Raw genomic sequence first — 11326 nt, 5'->3', positions numbered from 1 at the left:
AGAGTCGGGGGCTGTCCTGGCCGGTGATCATTGGCGTAAATAATAAAGCTACCGTGGACGAAGTACTGTACTGCCACCATTCCATTCTACCCGCAGACGGCTGCTGGCTTATCTCAGAAGCCTTACATGTAGCCTGAAACCGTCATCTTTACCATTCGATTTATTTTCATATTTGTGTATGACCAATACCTCCGACCTAGTTCCTTTCTGCTCAACCAGGGAGCCGCGCCTTAGCTCCAAGTTAAGTCACAATGAGAAGCTGGATTCGGACACTTGGTTTGTCTGCCTTGTTGGCAGGGACAGCTGTCGCAAATGAAGCAGAATTGGTACGGCATCGACTGTTAGAGCTCTCGACAGCAATCTAATCTTTCATCGCAGGGGCCGGATCTCTCTCATCGGTTGCAATGTTCGGGCATGTATAGCCGCAAGGCGTGGGGAGGAAGTGTCGACCCCTTCATCTTGACTAAGTTCGCGAAGTCTTCTCCCTCCGACGATAGAGACCCTCTTGTCAGTCTGGCGATATTCGAATGGGCCGATGGACATTTGATTGGAAGACGTGCATCCGACGATCCCGAGGTATACCGTGATTCTACTTGGTGGACCAGAAGAGTGCTCATTTAGACCGTCCAGGAACCCCCATCGCTCATTTGCGACGAAGCTAGCGTGCAAGCCGAGTTATGTACTGCAGCCCAACTTGGCTCTTTCCTCCTCGCTGCGAACGCCACCGAGGCCGCGCAGTCCCGCATAATCTCGCAAGCAGTACACCTAAAGAACCCAGAAGCCGTCAATTACCCCATCAAGAAGACAGGGTACTATTGCGTGAGCACATATGGGTTTTCTGCTGAGGATTACAAGGGAGTAGTAGAATTTAGAAACTCATACGGCGAGCTTCCAGCGGCACAAATTGCGAAATTGCCCTTCTACGGAGGGTTGACGATTGTTTACGCAGTGATTGGCCTGTTCGTTTTCCCAGTCCATTGTACGTATAAGACTGACATCGTATAGCTACTGGGCGTTCTTATATGTTCAAAACCGTCACGACATCTGTATGTTTCTTCGCACGGTTCCTCTTCGGCTGCTTACGATCTCCAGTACCCGTGCAAAACTATATCACCGCTATACTAGTCTTTTTGATCCTGGAGCAGTTGATGACCTGGGGTTTCTATGGTATGTTGCTCGGACTTCAGCAGAAGCAGAACTAACAGCAGCCAGACTATCAGAACCGACATGGATTGAACATCGGAGCAAAAGTGCTGATGGTTATTGTCGCTGTACTCAATGCCATGAGAACCTCCTTCTCATTCTTCCTTCTTCTCATAGTCTGCATGGGTTACGGTGTGGTCAAGCCATCCTTGGGTCGAACTATGGTATATGTTCGGATCCTTGCCATCACTCATTTCGTTTTCGCCGTGATTTATGCCATTGCGAGCTTGTCTATTACACCGGAAGCGGCAGGCATTTTGATACTGTTCATTGAGCTTCCTCTCGCGGCTACATTGACTGCATTTTATGTGTGGACTCTGAGCTCATTGAATGCGACAATGAAAGACCTTATTGACCGAAAGCAAAAGACGAAGGCCATGATGTACAAGAAGCTATGGTACTGTCTATTGGGTAGCATTATAGTGCTCTTTGGCTTCATTTTCATTAATGCGCTTGCCTTCGCAAGCCGCAGTGAAGAGGACTTCCTGCCTGAGCATTGGAAGAACCGATGGTTTGTGTTGGATGGATGGCTGAGCATTGTTTATCTTGCCGATTTGGCATTCATCGCCTATCTGTGGCGACCCACTGCCAATAATCGGCGATTCGCAATGAGTGATGAGGTGAGTCACCGAAGACAGACGAAAGTGGCATTGCCGCTAACATGACTTTAGCTTGCTCAAGACGATGACGGGTTTGAGATTCGTTCTTTCAATGGAGCTTTGGACGAAGAAGACGCCCTCGGTGGACTTGATGAACACTCCGCTTCTGAGCCGCGTCGTGACTTGTCGCCAGTTCCGCCTAAACCAGTTCCCTCTGCCGCTCGGACTCGGGAGTCACTGGATGGTGAGACGATCTTCGCCGTCGGTGAAGATGGCGACAAATGGTCTGATGATGAGGATGAGTCGCCGCGTAACTCAACTGAGAGGAAAGCACTCACGAAGGATGTGGACTAAGATGCAAGATGCATCCTTGCTTCCTTCGAGGCCATGGTCCCAATGCACAGTGCGATCGTCGCACTATCTTTGTGTGTATAGATACCCACTCCTGGAGTGACTCATTCTGCAAATCGCTTGAGTAAGGAGGATGGCATCTTGGATTTTTACTGTAATCGACTTGGAAGGCATATGGGGGCGTTACAATTCGGTGTTCTCCAGGTTTATCTCTGTTAACAAACTATACACATAATCAGTTTTTAAGTCTGCTTTTGGCGACGGGATGAACGTGATTCTTTACCTGCAGTTCTGCCCTTAATAAATTGACATGCGAGTGTTTCAATGTGCTAGCCTTCAAAGCTAGTTGATCTACTAGCACTACATATTAGCCAAGGGGCGGTGTTTCCACCAGAAGCTTCATTTGCAAGCTCGGACCTCTGAACATAAGTTGAGTTTCCGCCCGCCAAATCTTCTCCGCATCCACAAATACCGCCCAAACACCATGCGGGACGAGAACCAAAATGATCCTTCCTTGAATAAGAATACAACCCCTAAAGCCCATTTTTCAGGGTCAAAAGAAGGCTCTTTATTTTCAAACGATCTCGACGGTACCCAATACTCGCTATGCGCAACCGGACACGACATAGCCCAAGCTCTCGTTACGCGATGTCGCACCCTCCTCTCGGAACTTGACTCCTTCAAGGACCTCCTGGCGCAAACACAGCGGAACCCACAAATTGTCGAGGTGCGTTCGCTGCGCTCGAATGTTGTCTCTGAGTTGAAGACACTGGAGAAGCTCCAGGGCCAGCTTAACGAGGCCCGCGCTCAATGTCATGGCGGGGCTGGAGAAACAAACGGAAACCCGAACGTGCAGCAGGCGAATGAGAGCAATGAGAAGACAGTAGTTGCTGATACGACAGCCGAGAAAACAGACGCAGAGTCGAGGACTATTCATGCGCTGAAGTCGTCCAACCTACCCTTCTACGAGGCTGTTTGGACGATTGCGAAAAGAAGTTGTACGGGGCTTGTTGCGTTTGGGAAAAGGTTTTACTGGGATGGAGAAGGGGAGCGAACAAGTGGGAAGGATGGGAAGCATAAAAAAGCGAAGGATAAGAATAAGAGGAGCGTGTTTGTGGACATTGTGGCAGACGATGGGGAAGAGTGGGTTAAGGTGTCTACAATCTCCGAGACGAGGCTGTTATTTGAAATGGCGAAGAAAGGGTGGGAGGCAGATTCGGACGTGAATTCGGATGGAGAGGAGCGGACGGTTTTGCAGAACCATGATTGCGGGGATGACAGTGACGACGATGATGAGATTGAATTACTCAAGCTGGCGGGGGATATGCGGAAAGCTGCAAACGTTGTTCGAGTGCACTACAGGCGGCCGAGGCTGCGGTTTGTGTTGCCGAAGGTAGAGGAAGGGTCAAACCCTGAGATTGATGATCTTCTAAAGTCTATACGCGGCTATGGCGTGGTAGTCAATTGCGGAGAGGATGTATTTACCTCGCAATCCTATACTAAGCCTAGAAGCGATAACCCCGTGGTACAGGACAGTGTTGTTTCCGTTCAGGATGAGATTCGAAATCTTCTGCCTAACCGGTTCAAAAGATTCACGTCTACCCTCAATGTTGACTGCACCTTATTGCTCGCCATTGTATCAGACCTTTCTCATTGCAAGAACATTGCCACCTCCCCGCAGCACCACAAGGCTATCAACCGTCAGATTGAGATAGAACGTGAGCGTCCTCTGCTGTCTGCGGAACTATGGCCGGCGATGGAATCTCGCCAGCTACTATGCACAGGTGACGCTGCAAGAAGAATGCGCGAGATTGTGGAAACAATCGGTACAGAAACGGAGAGGAAACGGATAACAATCTTGATGGGAGACCCGCCCTTCACTGTTGCAGACTCCGCGTCTCTAGTCACAGAACTCCAGAACCTGTCAGACTATCAGGTACCGCCGCGGCTGAGGCTTCCAATTAGGGTAGTCGGCGCAAGCGCAGCTATCAAACTTGAAAAGTCAAAGCTGCCTCCGATAGCCCACAAAGTGGAGGAGATATTGTCTGACATCAATGCCAGCGTATTCCTGTACGGCTGGGTCACTGATATAATGACTATAACGAGTAACCGGACGGTGGTCAAACAAATCGAGGCTATGATTGAAAGTCACAGGGACGATGAAGATATGAAGGGACCGTTGATCTGGGTGTGTGACACGGCACGGAGTTTGATAGGGAAAGAGAGGGGCCGAAAAAATTAAATAACCCCTATATGTGAATCGGAGAGCAACCAGACCAACTTATCATAGCGTCGCTGACTGGTCATTTCCAAGTGTTGTTGGTAGTGTTGTATTCGATTGACACTTTTTAGACGGCCTTTGAAGTGTCTTCCGGTAGCCAGAAGTAGACTTCCTTGTCCGCCGAAGCGATCATATTAAACCTTGGATTGTACTCGACTATGGCGGTTTTACCTCGATGTGGTAACTTAGCCATTGCCTGCAAGCAGAGATTTGTATCTGGGGTCTGCTGCAGATCCCATACGAGTAAGTCATGATGGTCACCTGACCCTCCAATAACGTATCTGCCATCTGGTGTGAAGCAAGCATCTCCTTGACCGAGAGGCTTTCCGGTAGTTGAAACCGGTGCAGCTCTGCCCGGTGAACCATTCTTTCCAACCAGAAAAGCCTTGAGCTCGCCCTCGAAGGCGTCGAGGACGAAATGACCATGGTAATCGGTCCCGACAAGTAGGTATTTTCCGTCGTTTGAGAACTCAAGGCGAGTCCATGCTCTGCCGCGCGTCGAAGGCGTATATCTCTCCTCGTACTTAGCAAGATCAAAGGTCGAAAAGGGAGATTTGTCGTAATTGCGGAAGTCATAGAGGAGGATAGATGATGTCGATTGGGAGGCAATTGCAATGACCGATGCGCTCGGATCAAAAGCCACGAGGTATGGAGTTGAGAGCTTTAGTTTCCCTTGCGCGTATCTAGAGCCCAAATCCCAGATGGAAACCGTATCATCCTTGGAGCATGAGATCACCGAGTCGCTTCCGGGCGATAGAGCCAAACACGTCACTTTATCGGTATGACCCGAGAAGTAGCGTATATATGATTCGCTGTGTAAATCAAGCAAACGTAGAGAATCTATCCCAGTTAGCATGTATCAATCCTAGCTATACTCTTCAACGTACCATCGACTTTGGTACTTGCGTGGAGGACCTGGCGAGAATGATGGGTGAACCTAGCCAGATGTGCGCCATACTTCTTGCTAGGGATAGACTTCGTCATTTTACCGGCCTTGACGTCGAATATTTGGATAATCTCATCGTCGCCGCAAGAGACGACGAACTCTCCTTGGTCGTCGAAATCAAGAGACGTTACAAAGCTGTCTTGCTTGGTCGATTTGAACACCTAGCAAATGGTTCCATTAGACCTGCGACCTTAAGAGGAAAACCTATCCAACCTTTGTGGACCGATAACTACGGATAACATCCGACACCTTCTGTGTCTGCTGGGCAGCTTGTTGCGGAACCTGCTGTGGTGTTGACTGACCACCGTCCGCCATTTCGACAAAGGGTACTTATTTTGCAAGACCACAGTCTAGTCGAAAAGAAAACTTTCAATGCTAAGCCAGGCGACACCTTACAGAAGCCCACGGTCCAGTCTTAAGCTTCTGACTTTCCAGCACCTTGTTCCTGGTGTTATGAAAAGCTTCCCTCGGCGCGTTTGCATGTCGCGCGTATTAACGTTATTCCGGTTCCGGCGGCTATTGTCGGAGTGTATGCCGAGATCGGTCGGTTCGCTGGGCCAATCATGCGAATAGTTTCCAGTCATCACTCCGTACAAATGCAATCCGAGTCGCGGTCAGCACGCCTATAACAATATCTTCCAACCGCTTGATCACCATTTCTCAGTCGAGACTCATAGCTTCGTTCTTCGCGACGAGTGTTTCGGACTTTCTGGCTTGTTGACGGGCCCTCACCTCTGTTTCTCACCCTACCTCGCCGCTGCGAAATCCTTGACCCATTATCTCCGCTTACGGCGGCCGAATCGAATATGTCTACAACTACCGGGTAGGCCACACTCCCGCTTAATATGCGAGTTTCAGGGAAAGTGAGACTGACAGTAAGTCAATGATTTAGCGCGTTCATTGCCGGAGGCATTGCAGCATGCGGCGCAGTCACCGTTACACACAGCTTCGAGACAGTGAAAATTCGGTATGCCATTCACCTCAGCGCTCGTCGCACTTGTTCAGATTCTAATCGCTGTCGCGCCTAGTCTACAATTGCAAGGAGAACTACAGGCTAAGTCGGAAGCAGTCAAGAAATACAAGGGTGTGCTGCATGGTGTGAAGGTCATCCTACAGAACGAGGGCCCTCGAGGTTTGTTCCGAGGAATTGGGTCGGCAGTACGTCCGTACAACGTTGAACGTTGTTGCCTCAAATACTAACAGCATACATAGTACATCTACCAGGTTCTCCTGAATGGCTGCCGCCTGGGCTTCTATGAGCCCATCCGTAACGGGCTTACGACCGCCGTTTATAATGATTCGCATGTCCAGTCTCTCGGCATCAATGTTTTCGCTGGCGCTTCGTCAGGTATAATCGGCGCTGCTGCAGGCTCACCGTTTTTCCTCGTTAAGACTCGTCTCCAATCATTCTCGCCTTTCCTTCCCGTTGGCACGCAACATCAGTACAGGAACTCATTCGATGGTCTGCGGAAAATCTTCGCTTCGGAGGGAGTAGGTGGATTATACCGTGGAGTGGGGGCGGCCATGGTGCGGACTGGTTTCGGTAGCTCCGTTCAGTTGCCTACATACTTCTTCGCAAAGAGACGCTTGGTTAAGCATCTCGGCATGGAGGACGGTCCGGCACTTCACTTGGCCAGCAGTACGGCCTCCGGTTTCGTTGTCTGCTGCGTTATGCATCCTCCTGGTAAGTTGGCACTGGGCACCTAAACCACCGAATTTGATCGATCTAACTGTTCTCAGATACAATCATGTCGAGAATGTACAACCAGACTGGAAATCTGTACAAGGGCGTATTCGACTGCCTGGCGAAAACGATCCGGACAGAAGGTCTTTTTGCTATCTATAAGGGCTACTTTGCTCACTTGGCCCGTATTCTACCTCACACTGTAAGTAGTTTCTCTGGGATTTTGCAAACAGACACTAACCAACCTGCAGATCCTGACTCTCAGTTTGGCTGAGCAAACCAACAAGCTGATGCGACGGGTAGAGGACAGGCTCCTCTCAGATTCGCTTAAGTCCCGTCTCTAGAGTTGGAAGCTTTAGTACAGACCGTGCGAATAGAAATGTTGGCATTCGCGATTGGCGCTTTGGGATATACATAAATAGCGTTGATGTTGAATTCTCGTTTATAGAGTAAACTTAAGAGATTGGCGAGTTGATATATACATGATGACCCATTTACAGGGATAGATTTCGGTGCGGCTTTATTGGTAGTCAAGGCAGGACAAGACATGCTTTAAGCTCCAGCCTGTACGTCTCGACATCTCATGAATCGACGTGTCTGCACACGATAAACGTCAGGAATTGGGCTGAGCTGGCAACATCTCCACCTTCTATCACAAAATGACAGAGTTCCGTATGATGCGGGCACAAGATTCTTGGCTTTGTCCGTAAATCCGAGCTCGACTCGCTTGGGGCGGGCCAGATCTACTAATGGGTTTTCGAAAGTCGCGTCAAGAAACGCGTAAACAAAGCGTTCTTCGGGAGTAAAGCCAGCTTGGCCGATGATTCACAAGAAATCAATTTCAAGATATGTGGGGGCTAGTGGGTATTCTTTGTCGGTAGCTTTGTACTACTACGTAAGGAAGCGACAATGGCTGGACAAGGGAGCAGGAATGCGCACATGCCTCTCCCAGCAGCCCCCTGCATGCTGCAAATTGAATACGTTGGGTTACGCTGGATTAAAAGACAACGCAAAGTTGAAATATTAGTTCCTCAACAAATAGCCGAAATTCAGTTAGAAAGCGTGGAACACGGAATAGGAGTGTGTTTTCAATAAAGGCGCGAGATGATCAGATAAGATAAACGCCGCATTTCTACACGCAAACTAGCAATTCAGCGTATGCAACATTTCGCCTAGAAGCCAATAGACAAGCCGCACCAGGCCACGGTGGAGATTACAAGACCGGGTCGGATTGACGAGCAGTGGTCTGAGATCCAAACCGTCCTTGTTTGGCTGGAGAACACGCGGTGGCCGTAGAGCCTCAGGCTGCCAGGTGCGCTCCGCTGCAACGCTGAACGGGTCAGCCACCAAAAAGTCGCGCTAGTGAGAAAGTCATGTGACCGTGTCGTGATCGCGTTCGTCCTGCAGGCGGGTATTTCTTGTGCTCTCTCCCTCTTTTCTCAGCACTTGTTTTCTTTCCATCCCATCCCTCAGAACACAGAAGCATTTTGTTGCTGGTGTGAATCAATTCGTCTTTCAGCGTTGACCTTTATCTGCTCCCAGTGTCTTCCACAATGTCTGCGCAACTCACTCCCTCGAAGCAGGTACGTCAATTCGTCACGTCCCGTCGGCTTCGGACGCGTCACTGGGTAGATTGTAACTTACAATGACCTGAACAGGCCGCCAGCTCTCTAGAGAACCTCAAGATGAATGATTCCCCCGTCAAGAAGCTCAATTTTGAAGCTGCCGGCAAAGAGAACGCTCCCGTCTCGAACCCCATGGTCGACGTGCCGGCCACCAAGCCCGCTACAGAGAAGCCTGTTGAGCCTTCTAAGGCTGCTCTTGACGTCAAGGCTATTGAGGCCAATGAACCTCTGCTTCAAGAGAACCCTCACCGTTTTGTCTTGTTCCCTATCAAGTACCATGAGGTCAGTACTATGCGGCATCTCACGCGTCACGCGTAAATTGGAAAATTCTTACCGCCTAATGAACCACCTCCACTGACGCATGTCTCCGCGATATATAGATCTGGCAAATGTACAAGAAGGCCGAAGCTTCTTTCTGGACTGCCGAAGAAATTGATCTCTCCAAGGATCTTCACGACTGGAACAACCGTTTGAACGAGGACGAGCGCTACTTTATTTCCCGCGTTTTGGCTTTTTTCGCCGCTTCCGATGGCATTGTTAACGAGAACCTGCTCGAGCGCTTCAGCGGTGAGGTGCAGATTCCCGAGGCTCGTTGCTTCTACGGTTTCCAGATCATGATTGAGAACATCCACGCCGAGACCTACTCTCTTCTGATTGATACTTACATCAAGGAGCCGAAGCAGCGCACCTACCTCTTTGATGCCATTGATACCAGTATGTTTCTTGGCTAGTTTTGTTGATCGCGCTCTAACATGATATAGTTCCTTGCATTCGCAAGAAGGCCGACTGGGCTATTAAGTGGATCCAGGACAAGGAGTCCACCTTCGCTCAACGCCTCGTTGCCTTTGCTGCCGTCGAGGGTATCTTCTTCTCCGGCTCTTTTGCCTCAATTTTCTGGCTGAAGAAGCGAGGCTTGATGCCCGGTCTTACCTTCTCCAACGAGCTCATCTCTCGTGATGAGGGTCTTCACACCGACTTTGCCTGCCTGCTCTTCTCGCACCTTAACTGGCGCCCATCCAAGAAAGTTGTTGAGGACATCATCGTCGAGGCTGTCGCTATCGAGAAGGAGTTCCTGACTGATGCTCTTCCTTGCGCGCTCCTGGGCATGAACGCTAAGCTTATGTGCCAGTACATTGAATTTGTTGCTGACCGTCTCCTGGTCGCTCTCGGCAACAAGAAGTACTTCAACGCTACCAACCCTTTTGACTTCATGGAGAGTATCTCCTTGGCTGGTAAGACCAACTTCTTCGAGAAGCGGGTCGGTGACTACCAGAAGGCTGGTGTCATGGCCAGCACCAAGAAGGATCCCAAGCAAGACGAGACCAAGACCAGCGACGGCAACGGTTTGTCCTTTGACGAGGACTTTTAAACGGCGCAACATTATACCCCTTCCCTCTTTGTTTTGTTCATTGATTGATGATTATTGAAGGATACGCATGGGCTCGGCGTTTGTATAGGCGGTTTCTTTTGTTTAATGTCTAAATTGTCTTGTCTCATGTCACGGTATGGGATACGGCATGTATTTAGTGAATAGGATATCAATTGTACATTGGATAGTTAATTGGCTATGCGCTGTATTCATTAGACGTTATCCCTGTTCTCGGTTTTCGGTATCCCCTGACCCTGTGATCTATTGCTTATGTTGATACGGGGGTACTGCGGTCTATAATGATTTCAATCGAGGTCATAAGCCGAATTACCCCGTGCCGCAACTTGCGGTCCAAATATAGCATAATAGCGTGAAGATACTATCCCTTTATTTCATCTTAGATCCACTCAATCATTTCTTCCCCTTCTTCTTTCCCTTGCCCTTTCCTTTCCCAACACCTGCACCCGTATTCGCACCTGTACTCGCTGCCGTAGCCACAACTTCCTCACCAACACCGTTGGTACCCCCCATCTCCACATCGCCCCCTGTAATCGTAGCAGAAACTGGTCCATCCAAGCTCGCCATGTCTGCACCCCCAGCCAACAATCCCAGCGCTGTAATCAGCCGCCCCACCTCAGCGGCTTTATTTGTCCGGTATTTCAAACATATCCCAGCTTCGGGATTGTATGTTTTTAATACGAGCGTTGCGATTGGAACTGCTGGGGTTGAGGTCGATTGTGTTGAGGGTGTGGTTTCGGGCTTGGATTTGTTGGTTGTAGAGGGTGAAGACTTGGGAAATGTGTATTTTGTTGTTATTCGCGTCTAGAATATCGTTAACTAAGCTGAGTTTGATTAAAGCAGAGGAGTTAGTTATAAGGGAAGAACGTACAGATTCTGGGTATGCCTGTAGGAGGAGGGAGGATTCCTTGAGGTAGGCGGCTGAGGTCGGGAGGTAGGGTCCTGAACGCATTTTCGCGTATGTATTTTATTCTTTCCTTTCGTGTAATAACTCTTCAATAACTTTCAACGTAGCCGCAATGTTGTTACGGATTGCTGTAGTACGAGTTCGCGGGATGAGACGTTATGAATGTGGTGTCAATGGGATTATTGTGGAGTTGACGGGAGAATAATAAGACAACGGAGCGCTAAGATTCGAGCTTGGCGGTGGACAGCAGCTCCGTTAACCATGTTGTAAGGATTAGATAGCTGAGATTCCTCGCATTACCGACCATGCCTAGTAACTCGCTACAACATTAGGCAGCACAATA

At 49.3% G+C, this 11326-nt stretch overlaps 6 protein-coding genes across 6 annotated transcripts, besides 1 other annotated feature; 4 read left to right on the top strand and 2 right to left on the bottom strand.

Moving 5' to 3' along the window:
- Window positions 1-11326: part of a sequence feature (contig 1.3 1..127977(-1)) that runs on past both edges of the window.
- ANIA_00063 (putative integral membrane protein (Ptm1)) lies at window positions 252-2156 on the top strand (the record flags this gene model as incomplete). Its single annotated transcript, XM_652575.1, has 6 exons — window positions 252-326; window positions 379-576; window positions 631-679; window positions 1006-1167; window positions 1321-1823; window positions 1875-2156. The coding sequence occupies 6 exons, from the start codon at window positions 252-254 to the stop codon at window positions 2154-2156; spliced, it is 1269 nt and encodes a 422-aa protein (XP_657667.1).
- On the top strand, window positions 2638-4324 carry ANIA_00064 (uncharacterized protein; the record flags this gene model as incomplete). Its single annotated transcript, XM_652576.1, has 2 exons — window positions 2638-4258; window positions 4308-4324. The coding sequence occupies 2 exons, from the start codon at window positions 2638-2640 to the stop codon at window positions 4322-4324; spliced, it is 1638 nt and encodes a 545-aa protein (XP_657668.1).
- Window positions 4502-5695, bottom strand: ANIA_00065 (WD-repeat containing protein SWD2; the record flags this gene model as incomplete). Its single annotated transcript, XM_652577.1, has 3 exons — window positions 4502-5274; window positions 5322-5541; window positions 5594-5695. 3 exons carry the CDS (start codon window positions 5693-5695, stop codon window positions 4502-4504), a joined length of 1095 nt encoding a protein of 364 aa, XP_657669.1.
- On the top strand, window positions 6051-7524 carry ANIA_00066 (putative mitochondrial oxaloacetate transporter (Oac)). The gene is made up of 6 exons (XM_652578.2): window positions 6051-6203; window positions 6273-6347; window positions 6409-6538; window positions 6593-7064; window positions 7121-7266; window positions 7316-7524. Exons 1-6 carry the CDS (start codon window positions 6187-6189, stop codon window positions 7406-7408), a joined length of 933 nt encoding a protein of 310 aa, XP_657670.2. The 5' UTR covers window positions 6051-6186; the 3' UTR covers window positions 7409-7524.
- Window positions 8539-10269, top strand: ANIA_00067 (ribonucleotide-diphosphate reductase subunit RNR2). Its single transcript, XM_652579.2, has 4 exons — window positions 8539-8647; window positions 8723-8971; window positions 9070-9403; window positions 9451-10269. Exons 1-4 carry the CDS (start codon window positions 8618-8620, stop codon window positions 10056-10058), a joined length of 1221 nt encoding a protein of 406 aa, XP_657671.1. The 5' UTR covers window positions 8539-8617; the 3' UTR covers window positions 10059-10269.
- Window positions 10470-11147, bottom strand: ANIA_00068 (SRP9/SRP21 family protein; the record flags this gene model as incomplete). The annotated part of the gene is made up of 2 exons (XM_652580.2): window positions 10948-11147; window positions 10470-10880 (listed from the first exon to the last, which is right to left on the bottom strand). Exons 1-2 carry the CDS (start codon window positions 11026-11028, stop codon window positions 10470-10472), a joined length of 492 nt encoding a protein of 163 aa, XP_657672.1. The 5' UTR covers window positions 11029-11147.

This window comes from Aspergillus nidulans, chromosome VIII (genome assembly GCF_000011425.1).
Source record: "Aspergillus nidulans FGSC A4 chromosome VIII".
Lineage (NCBI taxonomy): Eukaryota > Fungi > Ascomycota > Eurotiomycetes > Eurotiales > Aspergillaceae > Aspergillus > Aspergillus nidulans.
Note: the sequence above shows the minus strand (reverse complement) of the source record. Positions and strands in the feature narration are given on the sequence as shown.